Source organism: Oncorhynchus keta, chromosome 36 (genome assembly GCF_023373465.1).
Source record: "Oncorhynchus keta strain PuntledgeMale-10-30-2019 chromosome 36, Oket_V2, whole genome shotgun sequence".
Lineage (NCBI taxonomy): Eukaryota > Metazoa > Chordata > Actinopteri > Salmoniformes > Salmonidae > Oncorhynchus > Oncorhynchus keta.
Window position 1 is genome coordinate 17,490,155 of NC_068456.1, and position 17,817 is coordinate 17,507,971.

General features: G+C 43.3%; 1 protein-coding gene across 2 annotated transcripts in view; it reads left to right on the forward strand.

The window, feature by feature from the left end:
- The first annotated feature begins 5,964 nt into the window (after window positions 1-5,964).
- LOC118369729 (VPS10 domain-containing receptor SorCS3) overlaps window positions 5,965-17,817 on the forward strand; it is a 68,113-nt gene continuing 56,260 nt past the window's right edge. For both annotated transcript variants that reach the window (XM_035754377.2, XM_035754376.2), the window contains exon 1: window positions 5,965-6,809. In XM_035754377.2, coding sequence (XP_035610270.1) covers window positions 6,096-6,809 — 714 coding nt within the window. In that variant the 5' untranslated portion in view covers window positions 5,965-6,095. The remainder of the gene's footprint in view (window positions 6,810-17,817) is intronic.

Here is a 17,817-nt window from a genome sequence, read left to right on the forward strand (position 1 = left end):
ATGGTCCTCCTCTTCTAAAATGGTATTGACGTATGCTGGAACGAAAAACGACAAACATTTTCTCGGGAACAAGAAGAACCTTGAATACTCAACATGGATAAGAGGAGTTACAATATAGTGCCCGCCCATATAAACTGAGAGGATGACAGTTAGGATATAGAAAGATAGACTTCAATGATCTTACAGAGGAATTTATTATCAATACAGCCAGGTACAAGTTACAAAAACAAAGGTTTACATTGCTGTTCATACAGACATACAAAGAATGGTGCAGAAACATGATACTATACAAGATATAGTGGTAAAGTGCGCAGTCAACAAGGAAACCCTCTAAAACCAGGTCATGACTCATTTGGGAGATCTCTTCAATTGTTTCTCCCACAATGTTTTTTTCCCCATCCGCAGTAGGTAGGTGTTTTTGTCTTTAATCGATTGACTCACGTCTGTCCATCTAATTAACCAAATAACAAAATACGCATCAAAATCCATCTGTTTAAGTTTGTTTTTGTATGAGCTCTTTTGTATGGGCTCAATCATCGGCCTATGTCCACCTTCCACATCAACGTTGGAAAGTGGCAGAGCTACAAAGCTGGTTGTTAGACCAGGAGACATCCCGAAAATCGGTCTTCTTACAAAAATGTCTGTAGTGTCATAATGGTTTGGCCTTTAGACTAATATGAACACAAACATGGTGTTCTCTGTTTTGCTCTACATCCCCCTCTAGTGTCACGGGACTAGTTTCAAGGTAACCTACTACCTGGGTTAAATATACAGTATGTCCAAGAAATATATATACAGCGCCTTCAGAAAGTATTCAGACTCCTTGACTTTTTTCACATTTTGTTACATTACAGCCTTATTATAAAATTGATGAATTCTTTTTCCCCTCATCAATCGACACACAATATCCCCTAATGACAAAGGAAAAACAGGTTTTTAGAAATGTTTGCTAATTTATTAAAAATGAAAAACAGAAATATCACATTTACATAAGTATTCAGACCCTTTACTCAGTACTTTGTTGACGCACCTTCGGCAGCAATTACAGCCTTGAATCTTCTTGGGTATGACGCTACAAGCTTGGCACACCTTTATTTTCAAGCGGGCTGTCATGTGCCTTTTACTGAGGAGTGGCTTCTGTCTGGCCACTCTACCATAAACGCCTGATTGGTGGAGTTTTGCAGAGATGGTAGTCCTTCTGGAAGGTTCTCCCATCTCCACAGAGGAACTCCAGAGCTCTGGGTGTCCAGAGCTTGGTGGTTCCAAACTTCTTCCATTTAAGAATGAAGGAGGCCACTGTGTTCTTGAGGATCTTCAAACCAGCAGAAATATATTTCTACCCTTCCCTAGATCTGTGCCTTGACACAATCCTGTCTCGCAGCTCTACAGACAATTCCTTTGACCTCATAATTTCATGGTTTTTGCTCTGATATGCAATCTAAACTGTGGGACCTTATATAGACAGGTGTGTGCCTATCCAAATCATGTCCAATCAATTGAATTTACCACAGATGGACTCCAATCAAGTTGTAGAAACATCTCAAGGATGATTAATGGAAATAGGATGCACCTGAGTTCAATTCCGAGTCTCATAGCAAAGGGTCTGAATACCTACGCAAATAATGTATTTCTGTTTTTTAAATTTTATACATTTACTAACATTTCGATAAACCTTCATTCACTTTGTCATTATGAGGTATTGTGTGTAGATTGCTGAGGATTTTTTAAAGTGTTTAATCCAAATGTACATTTTTTGACCGGTTTCGCCATTTTTTTAATGTGTTATTCATGTAGTTCTATGGACTATAGAAGTAAAGAAGTTCAATATTTTGTCAAATCATTTTTGTATATACTTTTTTGATACCTACAGGGGTCCTAAAATTCCAAATCAATTAGCTAAAGGATACATGGTCTGACCATCGTTAAACAATTCCATGTCAACACCAGCCGAACCAAAGCATAAGGAAGACTTTAGATTTTTAAGGGTTAATGGCATGGAGATAGTGCACCTTGTTGTTCATCTCCAGTGCCGGACTGTGAGTTGTTTGTGTGACGGCCATTACTGTTACTGTTACTTCCAGTGTGTCTGCTCTGTCAGGATCAAGGAAGTGTTGAAGCTAGCAAGCTTGGAATGCAGACAGTGGATGCACAAATGTGATTTTATCCTGAGAGCTTCTGGGCTGCTCCTCCTTGTCTAGGCTCGGTTGGCTGGAGGCTGAGTAGAGCTGCTGTTTTCAGGGTTTCGACTCGGCAAACCTACTTAAATGAGAGGATTTGATCTGATAATCGAATTAATCATCTAATCAGGGGAGGGGAGTGAAAAGCGTAGATACACACACGCAGAGTTGGAGTCTGGGAGACTCTTTTTCTCCATCTCTCTCTTTGTCTCGCACGCAGACACATGCACACGCGCACACACACACACGCACTCGCACACACTTCTGCACCCCCTTATTCTTTCCTTCTGTCTGTCTCTCTCTCTCTCTCTCTCAGTCCCCCCTCCTTCACACACACACACGCACGCACACACACATGCGCGCGCACGCACACACACACACACACACACACACACACACACACACACACACACACACACACACACACACACACACACACACACACACACACACACACACACACACACACACACACACACACACACACACACACACAACAACAACACATGCTTGGAATGGCTCAAGGTTAGAATAGATTAAAAGATATGTCACTGATGGAGGTGGTTTCCCTTACTGGTCTGCCATGGTCAGTTTTGGAACTGGCCACTTCATTTCAGGTGAATAATCGGTAAACAGAGTCTCATCAGTCCAATTAGACTTCCATGTCAGAGGGTGTTTGTGGTGGCAGGATTGGCCCACATAGTGTGTGTGTGGTTCTGTGTGTGAGTGTGTGTGTGTGTGTGTGTGTGTGTGTGTGTGTGTGTGTGTGTGTGTGTGTGTGTGTGTGTGTGTGTGTGTGTGTGTGTGTGTGTGTGTGTGTGTGTGTGTGTGTGTGTGTGTGTGTGTGTGTGTGTGTGTGTGTGTGTGGCGTGCGTGCTTGCCGGTGTATGGCGTCTGCATGGGGCTGAGTTTGAGAGCCACAACAGTAGCACCTGCTGCCCAAGCTTCCAGTTCCATGAATCTCAATTTGTTTGTACAGCCGTGCAGAAAGGAGTGGCCAAATGCAAAACTCCTGAGACACGGAGTCACTGGATTCTCTTTTGCTTTTTTGTACATTACACTCTATAGGGATCTACTGTGGCACTGTCATAGGTTGTATCAGCCACAAATTGATTTGCTGTCACTTTCATCCATTATGTCAACAACTCATGTGTGTTGTGATTTTAAATTAAACTTTCAAGGACACTGAGTGAGTGTTACATGTGATTTAAAACATGCCTTGAGCTGCTTATACAGAGTATAATATTGCTATTTCATAGCAAGTTGGTCATTTACAGTAACTACAGAACAATCATGATATATGTAACCGATGTGAAATGGCTAGCTAGTTAGCGGTGGTGGGCGCTAATAGCGATTCAATCGGTGACGTCACTCGCTTTGAGACCTTGAAGTAGTGGTTCCCCTTGCTCTGCAAGGGCCACGGCTTTTGTGGAGCGATGGGTAACGATGCTTTGAGGGTGACTGTTGATGTGTGCAGAGGGTCCCTGGTTCGAGCCCAGGTTGGGGCGAGGAGAGAGACGGAAGCAATACTGTTAAATATACACTGAGTGTACAAAAGATTAGGAACACCTTCCTGATATTGTTTGCCAGGGCATGGACTCTACAAGGTGTCGAAAGCGTTCCCCGGGGATGCTGGCCAATGTTGATTCCAATCCTTCCCTGTTGTGACATGTTGGCTGAATGTCCTTTGGATAGTGGACCATTCTTGATACACATGGGAAACTGTTGAGAGTGAAAAGCCCATCAGCATTGCAGATCTTGACACAAAACGGTGTGCCTGGCACCTACTACATACCGCGTTCAAAGTCACTTAAATCTTTTGTCTTGCCCATTCACCCTCTGAATTGCACACATACACAATCCATGGCTCAATTGTCTCAAGGCTTAAAAATCCTTATTTAACCGGTCTCATCCCCTTCATCTATACTGATTGAAGTGGATTTAACAAGTGACATCAATAAGGGCTTTCACCTGGATTCACCTAGTCAGTCTATGTCATGGAAAGAGCAGATTCTTAATGTGTTGTACACTCAGTGTACATGTAAGTGGCAAGAATGGTTTCTTACGTGAGTTTCACAACTAGCATATTACAGTTTATATTGCAGGGTTTTGCTACGCTATTGTCATTCATTAGCAAGAATAGGATAGAAAGATAATTGTAAAAAGAAGTCATAAGAGATCCAAGTTGGATAAAGTGGGAGTAATTGCATAGCCTAATTATTCTATGTAACGGTTGCCCTCTCTTTTGATGCAGCAACATGCTTTGTCTCCTTCCTTTGATGCAAAGACACTTTGGCCTTGAAGGAAATGGAAATCTTTGTTCTAATTTTTTCTATCAGAATGCGATTGACAGGTGATGTAAATATCACATACATTTCAGTCACTATCTCCTGCATAATTATGTTCTTCATAGACTTCCTCCCCACTTTGCTCTCCTGTTTCTCAAATCAACTCTGCCATATCCTCAAAGATTGAGATACAATTATAGGGAGCGATGACTGACACTGACAAAAGGAAATGACTCTTGATTTGCTGTGCACCTCTAATTGAACTTAATAATTTTCAATTAGCATATCATTATAAAGAATGCTACTTCTCCTCAAATGTATGTAAAGTAGGTATTAATACATTGTTTACTTGATAAGGAAAGTGTATGCACATTACCATACTTTTCAAAAACAGGCTATATGGCCTGACTTACAAACAGAACATTTAGAACACCAGAATAAGATATAGTATTGCTAGAGGGCATAGAAATTCTTGAAAAATACAGCAACCATACAGACTCAATATAATTTCAAAGCACATTGTTTGTTTGGCCTATAAAAAAATTGGTACATTCAAATATGAACAGATAAGTTGGATCAAGATCAACTGCTGTTTTTTTGTGTTTTTTTTCTCCAGTTTTCAGTTTTCTGTAGCACAGTGATACACAGGAATGAGAGTTTTCCATGACTCTGCACCACCTCTGAAGAACAGCTAGACTGCCATGTTCTGAGCTGGTTTGAGCCGATGACAATCCTGTCATTCTTGAATACTTCTTATCCCAAGGCGTTCCTATTGTTTTCCTGGCATAGTTCACCCAAAATAAACATTTACATGATTTTCTAGTCAATTTATGTTGCAGAGGTTTGGAAGGAACTTCCATGCTAGGATATACCTTGTTGAGAGCCATTTATTAGAGGTCCGAGGAAGCTAATGCCAGCCAGAGGCTGCTGAAATGAATGAAATAACCTAAATATGCACAACATATAAACTGTCTAAGTCAAGGTTAGAAGAAAATCATGTACATTTGTATTTTCGGTGAACTCTTCCAAATGTAGGCCTAAATACACATACATGTCAGAAAATTGGCAACATACTCTCGATGTTTCTTCCTTCAAATCTACAAAATATATCCAAAATGTGCCTATTATGTGCATATCCACATGGCTTATTGGTTGTCTATTAAAGCTGTACACTCACCTGTTCTGCAGAAGGAAATGCAATGGTAAAGATTGCCTATACTGAGATTCATGTTTTGTCGGGTGAACCAATGACGCACTGGAGGAGGCTATCCAGTTGGCTGGATAACTATTCCATATGGATTTGGCAAATAATGATACTGCCACTAATTCATGTTGATTAAAAATAAATAAACAAGTTTAGATATTTAATGCGTTTTTAACGTAATTCTTGTCCTACACACCCCTCCAATTGCCACAATCACTTTCTGTCGGGCGCATTTTGTCTGATGTGCAGCGCCTCCCCAACTGGTTGTTGGTCACTTTGACAAATTCCTGGACGTGAGCAGATCAGTTTAAGCGACTCTTGATTGTAACCGTAACGCAGTGAATATTTCACAAGTTGATCAATCTACTACCACCGTCAAACGTATATTTATTTTTTAACCTATTTGGCAACAGTGAGTTGAAAACAATGGTCGTCTCGGGGTCAGTTTGGTGTTGGGCTCTTTTGACTTGCATTTTAATCTCTTTTTACAATATGTTGACGGCATACGCTGAAATAAGTTGGCCAGCGAGTTCCACGACGACGAACGTTTGGTTTAACCGTATGGATAAATTGCCTCTGGAGCTGCGCGCAAACCTAAAATCCGCATGGGTCGAAGTCCCAAAGTATATCGACAAGGAATCCACATTTTCCAGAGATTTTAGAATGGAAACAATTGATGGAAAAGCCGTAGTTCCAAAAGGTGAGGAGAAATTGCCAAAGGACTTGGACGGAGTTATTGGGAAAGTGCCACCAGACGCTGTATCTACTGTCAGAGATCAAAAGGCGCCAAACCGTTCCAAGAATTTTACTGCTGACAGCAAAAAGTCTGACAGTTCCTTTGAAGTTAAAGACGGTACATTTGCTTCAAGTAACCGTACGAGGACAAAGCGAAGCACATCATTTGGCGAATATTCGGACAGGAGTCAAATTGGAGGTCCTGGTGACGCATTTTCAGCCGAGAAGCTTGTGGAGCCTTTACAAGGCGTTTACAGTTCGAGGACAGAATACCGACGAACTGGGGAGGACGCAAGAACTAGCCCGAGGCAAAGTGAGCCGCTTCTGGTTACCTCCACTTTCCCTCTGTCCGGAGACTCTGCGCACAACCAGGCAATGGGGCACTGGGTTGGAGAAAACAGCAGCGTGAGTTAAAATTAAAGTTAATAATGTACAAATGGTGTGCATCTCTAAAGACGATGTTTAACTCAACATTTTAATATTTTACTCAATGTATCACCTGCAGTATATTTCAAAAGCCAAGCGTTGAAGTTGCGCATCATTACGCACAGCTTTTTCATCCCGCGCGAAATAATGCATGGTTTTATTGTCAATTAAGCATTTCTCTGAATCATTTAAAGACATGATATTATTAATGTATAATATGTCTGTCTCGTGATTGAGGTTACTTTGCTTTATGGCTAATTAATTATTAGTGCACAGGGGCAGACAGTGACCTGTGAAACATTGTCCTCCTCCTTTTCTCTTTTCAGCAGCTCATGTCTAAGACAAATACAACATTGTAAAACTCTGCTGGTGATAGAACTCACCACTATAATTGGGCCTCTGTTGCCTCCCTGTTGTGCCGTATGTCTGCATCTTCTCTGCTGTCTGTCTGTCTGTCTGTCTGTCTGTCTGTCCGTCCGTCTGTCTGTCTGTCTGTCTGTCTGTCTGTCTGTCTGTCTGTCTGTCTGTCTGTCTGTCTGTCTGTCTGTCTGTCTGTCTGTCTGTCTGTCTGTCTGTCTGTCTGTCTGTCTGTCCGTCTGTCCGTCTGTCTGTCCGTCTGTCTGTCTGTCTGTGCTTCTCCTTGTTCTCCTCTGTTGTCACTCTGTCTGTCTTTGCTTCACTCCAAAGTGTTAATGGCTATTACATATAGAGCCAACATATTAAGAAACTGGCAGTACATCTGTGTCTCTTTGTTTTCTTCCTACCTCCACTGCACTCACCTCTGAGCTGTCTCTGCTAAGCCTAGCATCCTTTCTCACATCACTGGTACCAGAAGACCAGGGGACCACACTGCCTGTACTGGGCCCAACAACATCCTGGTTGTAAATTAATAAACATATTTATTAGATAAAGACGAACAATCACTGAATAAATGCCTAATAGATGACCATTGGCCCATAATACCTTATGAAAGCACCCCCCTCCCATGCTCATTACTATTACATATATAATACAGAGCCAAACTATCAATAAACTGGCAGGACATCTGGGTCAGAGTGAGTGTTTCTCTCTCTGTTCTCCCTACCTCCACTACACATGACTGCTGCAGCAGCTGAGATGTCTGTGCTGTAAGCCTAGCATCACTGGGACCAGAAGAGCAGGGGACAACACTGCCTGTGTGGTGCCCAGGAACATCCTGGGGTAACACTTTATTTTAAGGTCCATATTAAACCATTTATAAGGCATTATAAGGCATTTGCAAACCGTTTGCTCATCACTCATTGACCACCACATGTGTAAATGTTAGTAAGCTAGTTATTCACACATGTATATATAAATATTTCCTTAAACATCCTGTGTTTTGTGCTTGTTCTTTTACCAAGTACTGCGGGAATGTCTACCAATGGCATGCGCAGCTCTTTTGGGGAGAAATTACACTTGTCACTCAAAAATGTAATGTAATGTAAAAACAGTGTAAATAGCACTCACTTTAGATTAGGGGCTGCAAAAATATTTGACTAAGTTTTAGTCAATTGTATACTCATGTGGTAGTAATACTTAATAAATGATGAACACACAGTTTATAAATCCTCATAAATGGTTTATTCTGGACCCTTGAAATAAAGTGTTACCCATCCTAGTTGTGAATGAATAAACACAAATATTAGCCAAAGAACAAAATCACAGAATGAATACCTTATAGATCACCATTGGCTCGTTTAGTACCTTATAACAGTATAAATTCATATTTCAAATTAGTGCCTGACGCGTTCCCCCCTGCCTACTTTGCTAAGTGTTTAAATATTAGGCTACATATCATTTAATACAAGAAAACAGAGCGAGAGCGAGGAGAGAGGAGAGAGAGAGAGAGAGAGAGAGAGAGAGAGAGAGAGAGAGAGAGAGAGAGAGAGAGAGACAGATCCTTAATGCTTTGGCTGCAGCCAATGGCTACATTAAGGACCTGGCTGTCTCTCTCCCTCCCTCTTTATCTGTTTTATTATATTGAATTCAATACAAAACCTTCTGTGTATGTCATAGAGTGATGCCGGAACTAGTTTATGTGGATGCGGATAGATTCCCCGTGTATGCGTATCTTTCTGCAAAGAAGTGACAGGCCTTTCAGCGAATGAAATCGGCGGTAAAATAGGCAAGGACTTTCCAGCCTCCAGTGGCGGTGGCTATGCTCTGTGATTCAACAATAGAGTCACTTGTTACTACAGCTCCTAAACTACGACCCACTCGATGGCTGAAGAGACTGAGATTTAGAAGCAAATCAACTTTAATAGAACAATTAAAACAATTAAAAATAGAACAATTAAAAAACACAGATTGTCCCCGAATTGACCTTTAACAGAGGATTATTGAGCAATTATTGTGCATTAATTCAGTGTTTCATTGTAATACATCATGACTGATATTTAATAAAAAGCAGTAGCACTGTATGTAATGTCTTATACAGTAGATGGCTATTGGGTTATGTGTTATAAAAGCAAGTCTAATGATTTTTTAGGTTATTGCAAGTTAGTGCCTGTCATATTTGTGTTAATTAGCCTACTATTTCATACAATATTCAGCCAAAATGTTAACTGATAGCACTAGGCTTAATCTGTGTCAGTGTCTGTGTGTCCTTCTCTGTTTTCTCCCTACCTTGACTGCACTGTAGCAGCAGCTGATCGGTTGGCGCTAAGCAGAGCATCATTTCTCATCACAGACAGAGTCACACCACTTGGACCAGCAGAACCAGAACCAGAACCTTTAGAAAATAAGTTTAGTTCACACATCCGCCTCAAGATACTTTTTTTTTGGTCTCTAATTTTTTTGGCGCCACATTTCTGTTTTATGCGATCCATGATCTGGAATGCCTGATGACAGAAAGTCAGATCGGGTCTCTTTGCTAATGTACATTTTTGCATGGCCTTAGCTCAACCAATCAGAAAACCAGAAGGGCCCATCTTGTTAGGGGGGTGGGGGTGGGGGGGGGGCAGCCATTGCCCACTGATCAGGCAAATGCTCAAATAAATTATTATGCAACAGAAAAATTTACCATTTTTTAAATAAAAAATCTTAACAGGCCGATGGGCCGCCGGCTGTGCCCCTTTTTTTTGTTGTCAACTTTGAACAACCCACCCAACACAAAGATGGTTCGGCGCTTCCGGAATTTGCCAGTATTTCCAAATGGCCAATCTGACCATGTTAGTGCGTAATTATAGGAGAGGGGTTAGAATCAGCAAATGTGAGCATACCTGTTGGAGTGGACTAAATGGGTAGGCTTTTTGTAGGTGTTGTCTGTGAAGTATTGGTATTTCCATGAAAAAGGAATTAAGAAAATGTGTTACAAGCATACAGTGAAATATTACTCCATACAACTAAAGCTCAGAATGAGCACTGTGCCTCCAAACCAGAGACAAATTAATCGGTTTTTGGCACTGATATGACTATTCTATCTCATTCCATTATAGAGAAAAACATATTCATAATAGATTAAATACTCTTATAAACAACAATCTGCACAGACAACAAACAATAATTTTGTGCAAAAAAAATCCAAGTTACACAGGCCCACTGGGCTAAAAATGAAGCAGCCCATCAGGCATTTGCCCAAAATGCCAAATGACCAGTTCGCCCCTGGGCTGTTGGCTACCCAGGGTATACTCTGCGGAGTATTTCAGCTTTATACAATTTATTTAATGCCTCCTTTGTCCATGGCATTTGGCCCACTGTTGTAATTTCAAAATTAGTACAAGTGTCAACATCTTAAGGTATGGCAATAGTAGGAGAAATAGGTGTGGTCTAATCTACACTGAGTGTATAAAACATGAATAACACCTGCTCTTTCCATGACAGACTGACCAGGTGAATCCAGGTGAAAGCTAAGATCCGTTATTGATGTCACTTGTTAAATCCACTTCAATCAGTGTAGATGAAGGTGAGGAGACAGTTTAAAATAAGGATTTTTAAGCCATGAGACAATTGAGACATGAATTGTGTACTGTATGTGTGCCATTCTGAGAGTGAATGGGCAAGACAAAATATTTAAGTGCCTTTGAATGGGATATGGTAGTAGGTGCCTGGCGCACCTGGTTGTGTCAAGAACTGCAACACTGCTGGGTTTTTCATGCTCAATAGTTTCCCATGTGTATCAAGAATGGTCTACCACCCAAAGGACACCCTGCTAACTTGACACAACTGTGGTAAGTTGGAGTCAACATGGGCCAGCATCCCTGTGGAACATTTTTGACACCTTGTAAAGTCCATGCCCTGACGAATTACATTTACATTTACATTTAAGTCATTTAGCAGACGCTCTTATCCAGAGCGACTTACAAATTGGTGCATTCACCTTATGACATCCAGTGGAACAGCCACTTTACAATAGTGCATCTAAATCTTTTAAGGGGGGTGAGAAGGATTACTTTATCCTATCCTAGGTATTCCTTAAAGAGGTGGGGTTTCAGGTGTCTCCGGAAGGTGGTGATTGACTCCGCTGTCCTGGCGTCGTGAGGGAGTTTGTTCCACCATTGGGGGCCAGAGCAGCGAACAGTTTTGACTGGGCTGAGCGGGAACTGTACTTCCTCAGTGGTAGGGAGGCGAGCAGGCCAGAGGTGGATGAACGCAGTGCCCTTGTTTGGGTGTAGGGCCTGATCAGAGCCTGGAGGTACTGAGGTGCCGTTCCCCTCACAGCTCCGTAGGCAAGCACCATGGTCTTGTAGCGGATGCGAGCTTCAACTGGAAGCCAGTGGAGAGAGCGGAGGAGCGGGGTGACGTGAGAGAACTTGGGAAGGTTGAACACCAGACGGGCTGCGGCGTTCTGGATGAGTTGTAGGGGTTTAATGGCACAGGCAGGGAGCCCAGCCAACAGCGAGTTGCAGTAATCCAGACGGGAGATGACAAGTGCCTGGATTAGGACCTGCGCCGCTTCCTGTGTGAGGCAGGGTCGTACTCTGCGGATCTTGTAGAGCATGAACCTACAGGAACGGGCCACCGCCTTGATGTTAGTTGAGAACGACAGGGTGTTGTCCAGGATCACGCCAAGGTTCTTATAGCGCTCTGGGAGGAGGACACAATGGAGTTGTCAACCGTGATGGCGAGATCATGGAACGGGCAGTCATTCCCCGGGAGGAAGAGCAGCTCCGTCTTGCCGAGGTTCAGCTTGAGGTGGTGATCCGTCATCCACACTGATATGTCTGCCAGACATGCAGAGATGCGATTCGCCACCTGGTCATCAGAAGGGGGAAAGGAGAAGATTAATTGTGTGTCGTCTGCATAGCAATGATAGGAGAGACCATGTGAGGTTATGACAGAGCCAAGTGACTTGGTGTATAGCGAGAATAGGAGAGGGCCTAGAACAGAGCCCTGGGGGACACCAGTGGTGAGAGCGCGTGGTGAGGAGACAGATTCTCGCCACGCCACCTGGTAGGAGCGACCTGTCAGGTAGGACGCAATCCAAGCGTGGGCCGCGCCGGAGATGCCCAACTCGGAGAGGGTGGAGAGGAGGATCTGATGGTTCACAGTATCGAAGGCTGCCGATAGGTCTAGAAGGATGAGAGCAGAGGAGAGAGAGTTAGCTTTAGCAGTGCGGAGCGCCTCCGTGATACAGAGAAGAGCAGTCTCAGTTGAATGACTAGTCTTGAAACCTGACTGATTTGGATCAAGAAGGTCATTCTGAGAGAGATAGCGGGAGAGCTGGCCAAGGACGGCACGTTCAAGAGTTTTGGAGAGAAAAGAAAGAAGGGATACTGGTCTGTAGTTGTTGACATCGGAGGGATCGAGTGTAGGTTTTTTCAGAAGGGGTGCAACTCTCGCTCTCTTGAAGACGGAAGGGACGTAGCCAGCGGTCAGGGATGAGTTGATGAGCGAGGTGAGGTAAGGGAGAAGGTCTCCGGAAATGGTCTGGAGAAGAGAGGAGGGGATAGGGTCAAGCGGGCAGGTTGTTGGGCGGCCGGCCGTCACAAGACGCGAGATTTCATCTGGAGAGAGGGGAGAAAGAGGTCAGAGCACAGGGTAGGGCAGTGTGAGCAGAACCAGCGGTGTCGTTTGACTTAGCAAACGAGGATCGGATGTCGTCGACCTTCTTTTCAAAATGGTTGACGAAGTCATCTGCAGAGAGGGAGGGGGGGGGGGGTGGATTCAGGAGGGAGGAGAAGGTGGCAAAGAGCTTCCTAGGGTTAGAGGCAGATGCTTGGAATTTAGAGTGGTAGAAAGTGGCTTTAGCATCAGAGACAGAGGAGGAAAATGTAGAGAGGAGGGAGTGAAAGGATGCCAGGTCCGCAGGGAGGCGAGTTTTCCTCCATTTCCGCTCGGCTGCCCGGAGCCCTGTTCTGTGAGCTCGCAATGAGTCGTCGAGCCACGGAGCGGGAGGATAGGGGACATAGAGAGTCAAAGGATGCAGAAAGGGAGGAGAGGAGGGTTGAGGAGGCAGAATCAGGAGATAGGTTGGAGAAGGTTTGAGCAGAGGGAAGATGATAGATGATAGGATGGAAGAGGAGAGAGTAGCGGGGGAGAGAGAGCGAAGGTTGGGACGGCGCGATACCATCCGAGTAGGGGCAGTGTGGGAAGTGTTGGATGAGAGCGAGAGGGAAAAGGATACAAGGTAGTGGTTGGAGACTTGGAGGGGAGTTGCAATGAGGTTAGTGGAAGAACAGCATCTAGTAAAGATGAGGTCGAGCGTATTGCCTGCCTTGTGAGTAGGGGGGGAAGGTGAGAGGGTGAGGTCAAAAGAGGAGAGGAGTGGAAAGAAGGAGGCAGAGATGAATGAGTCAAAGGTAGACGTGGGGAGGTTAAAGTCGCCCAGAACTGTGAGAGGTGAGCCGTCCTCAGGAAAGGAGCTTATCAAGGCATCAAGCTCATTGATGAACTCTCCGAGGGGACCTGGAGGGCGATAAATGATAAGGATGTTAAGCTTGAAAGGGCTGGTAACTGTGACAGCATGAAATTCAAAGGAGGCGATAGACAGATGGGTAAGGGGAGAAAGAGAGAATGACCACTTGGGAGAGATGAGGATCCCGGTGCCACCACCCCGCTGACCAGAAGCTCTCGGGGTGTGCGAGAACACGTGGGCGGACGAAGAGAGAGCAGTAGGAGTAGCAGTGTTATCTGTGGTGATCCATGTTTCCGTCAGTGCCAAGAAGTCGAGGGACTGGAGGGAGGCATAGGCTGAGATGAACTCTGCCTTGTTGGCCGCAGATCGGCAGTTCCAGAGGCTACCGGAGACCTGGAACTCCACATGGGTCGTGCGCGCTGGGACCACCAGATTAGGGTGGCCGCGGCCACGCGGTGTGGAGCGTTTGTATGGTCTGTGCAGAGAGGAGAGAACAGGGATAGACAGACACATAGTTGACAGGCTACAGAAGAGGCTACGCTAATGCAAGGAGATTGGAATGACAAGTGGACTACACGTCTCAAATGTTCAGAAAGTTAAGCTTACGTAGCAAGAATCTTATTGACTAAAATGATTAAAATGATACAGTACGGCTGAAGTAGGCTAGCTGGCAGTGGCTGCGTTGTTGACTTTGTAGGCTAGCTGGCAGGGGCTGCGTTGTTGACACTACACTAATCAAGTCGTTCCGTTGAGTGTAATGGTTTCTACAGTGCTGCTATTTGGGGGCTAGCTGGCTAGCTAGCAGTGTTGATTACGTTACGTTACGTTGCGTTAAAAGAACGACAATAGCTGGCTAGCTAACCTAGAAAATCGCTCTAGACTACACAATTATCTTTGATACACAGACGGCTATGTAGCTAGCTATGTAGCTAGCTATGATCAAACAAATCAAACCGTTGTGCTGTAATGAAATTAAATGAAAATGTGATACTACCTGTGGAGCGAAGCGGAATGCGACCGGGTTGTTGAGTGCGGAAGTTCTATTCAGTAGACGTTGGCTAGCTGTTGGCTAGCTTGCAGTGTCTCCTACGTTAAGGACGACAAATAGCTGGCTAGCTAACCTCGGTAAATTAAGATAATCACTCTAAGACTACACGCTCTAAACTACACAATTATCTTGGATACGAAGACAGCAAAGACAACTATGTAGCTAGCTAACACTACACTAATCAAGTCGTTCAGTTGAGTGTAATAGTTTCTACAGTGCTGCTATTCGGTAGACGGTGGACATTAGCTAGCTGGCTAGCTGCTGGGCAGATAGCAGTGTAGACTACGTTAGGACGACGAAATACGAAGTTGCAATAGAAGTGCTGACTGTTTCACTTTGTTGTCCTCTTTCTTTTCCTTTTTCTTCTGTCCTTCTTTTGTCCTTATTTTGTCTTCCTTTCATTGAGGCTGTTCTGAGGGCAAAAGGGGGTGCAACTCAAAATTAGGAAGGTGTTCTTAAAACCAGTTAAATGTAACTAAATGTAATCAAAAAATGTAATCTACATAGTCCCCCAAAGTAATTATTTATCTTGAGAGGGCCATAAACAATAATTAGTAATGCTGCATACTCCAAGAAAGGTTAAAATTTCACCTTTCTGGTACATTTTTTGGGGGGTGTAGTCACTTTGGAGGACACACACTCAAATACACAGTGAAAATATGATACAAATATGAAATATTTTATATGATGTATTTCCTATTCAATACAACTGTATGATTAAGGCCTGAAATTACTTATATGCTTTCTAAATATATCACCTTCCTTATAACTGTAAAATACATATTTGTATGTTTAGTGTTAGAGAAAATGTGCAAATTTGCTAAAGATCTCTCTTGATGAAAACGTCTGCCCCCATCGCAGTGAACGTCTCACATAGCTGTAGCTTGGCTTCCTGAACTCGCTGGGAACTCGCCTTTCATCACATATTAATATTCTCCCTCTATGACAAACAAAAAGTGTTTTATGTTTAAAATATATGAATTATCTTAGACTACTGGCTATAAATTGATCTATGAATGTGCTACTGCGACAAAACCACTCTCTCCTGCTGCAATACTTTGCTAGTGGGCGACCAAGTGGTGCAGCAGTCTAAGGCACTGCATCTCAGTGCTAGAGGCGTCACTACAGACCCTGGTTCGATTCCAGGCTGTATCACAACCGGCCGTGATTGGGAGTCCCATAGGGCGGCTCACAATTGGCACAGCGTTGTCCGGGTTAGGGTTTGACTTGAGTAGGCCATCATTGTAAATAATTATAAATAATTTGTTCTTAACTGACTTGCCTAGTTAAATAAAGCTTAAATAGAGCACGTGAGTAGTGTTCAGCCAGGAGTTGATGGACAGTCGGAAGAGCTAATGAAATGGTAGAAGGGACATCCCAGATTCAAGTGGTGTCAGATTTCACATCCCGCTTCACACAGGCCAAATATACATACGCCTGTGTCTGTGAGAATCTGTGAGAATCAGGGCTATCGCTCAATGCAATCCATTTAGATATATCCATTTATAAGCAAAGATGCTGGTCAGAACCGGTACCAGAACCATACAGGTTCCCAAAACGGGACATCACATCTAAGATGTTTTGATGTTTTTTTATTAACTGTGTGGTTTGAGCCCTTAATTCTGATTGGCTGAAGGCCGTGGTATATCAGTATACCACGGGTATGACAAAGCATTTATTTTTACTGCTCTAATTACATTGGTAACCAGTTTATAATAGCATTTAGGCACCTTGGGGGTTTGTGGTATATGGCCAATATACCACAGTTAATGGCGTTGCGTCTTGCCTAAGAACAGCTCTTAGCGATGGTATATTGGACATATACTACACCCCCTCGTGCATTATTTCTTAAGTCTACTCAGTGTATAATAGGTTACCGCAGTATGTAAGTGTGGCAGTCATTGACACTGTAGTCCAAACTGTTTAGGGGTCTATTGGAACGTTTCACTTTCTGTAGTCTCTGTGTAGCAGATGTAGTGCAGTGAACTACACCTTGCCTGGGTAAATTTGCCAGAGAGCTTAAGACTCATGTTAGAGCTCAGGGATATTGCCATAGCTCAGTGGGCTACCGTGGTATTGAGGCGCACATACAACCGGGGGTTGGATACCTGATTGATTACATTATACACCACCGTGGAAGGCTGTAATGAAGACCATGTTACTCTGTGAATATTCCCCCACAATGTCTTCATGACATAGTATTATACATTTGTGGGGCTGATGACAGACTGCTTTGCGGTTATTGAATAGTGTTAGTGTAATTATTCCTGTCAGTACAGTGTAACAAATATTGTGATTACTCACTCATTGTTACACTGCACTTGCCATGTGTTTAGGGTTAGAGTTAAGATTAGAGTTAGTGTAAGGACAAGGGTAAGGATTACAGTTGTAAGTGCAGTGTAACAATTTGTAATTACAATACTTTTTACACTGTACTTACAGGAATACTTATACAGTAATAAGGGCACTTAGAGTGTTAGCCTTCCACTCCTATAACTATATTTGTACTCCTCCAAATGACACTTCTATTTGCTTTTATCATGAATGATTTGTGTGAAGGGACCATAATGCAGAACATCACTGTGGGGCCTCAGCACTTCCACAGCACTCAGATTCATTTGGCTTCACAAAGTGCATTTAAAGTCAATGCTGCACTTCTGTTGCACGCACGCACACACACACACACACACACACACACACACACACACACACACACACACACACACACACACACACACACACACACACACACACACACACACACACACACACACACACACACACACACACACACACTCATTATGTTATGGACTTAATCAGAGATGAAGCAGGCGGTGAATCAAATTTGACAAGCTTGCATGTAAGGAATTATGAATAACTGTCACAGCATAGTAATATTGAGGAGTATAGCCTAATTTGTTGTTATTGTTTATCTATTTATTTTCATTGGCAGGAGATATTATGATGTTCCCCATCATTGGCAGGAGATATTATGATGTTCCCCATCATTGGCAGGAGATATTATGATGTTCCCCATCATTGGCAGGAGATATTATGATGTTCCCCATCATTGGCAGGAGATATTATGATGTTCCCCATCATTGGCAGGAGATATTATGATG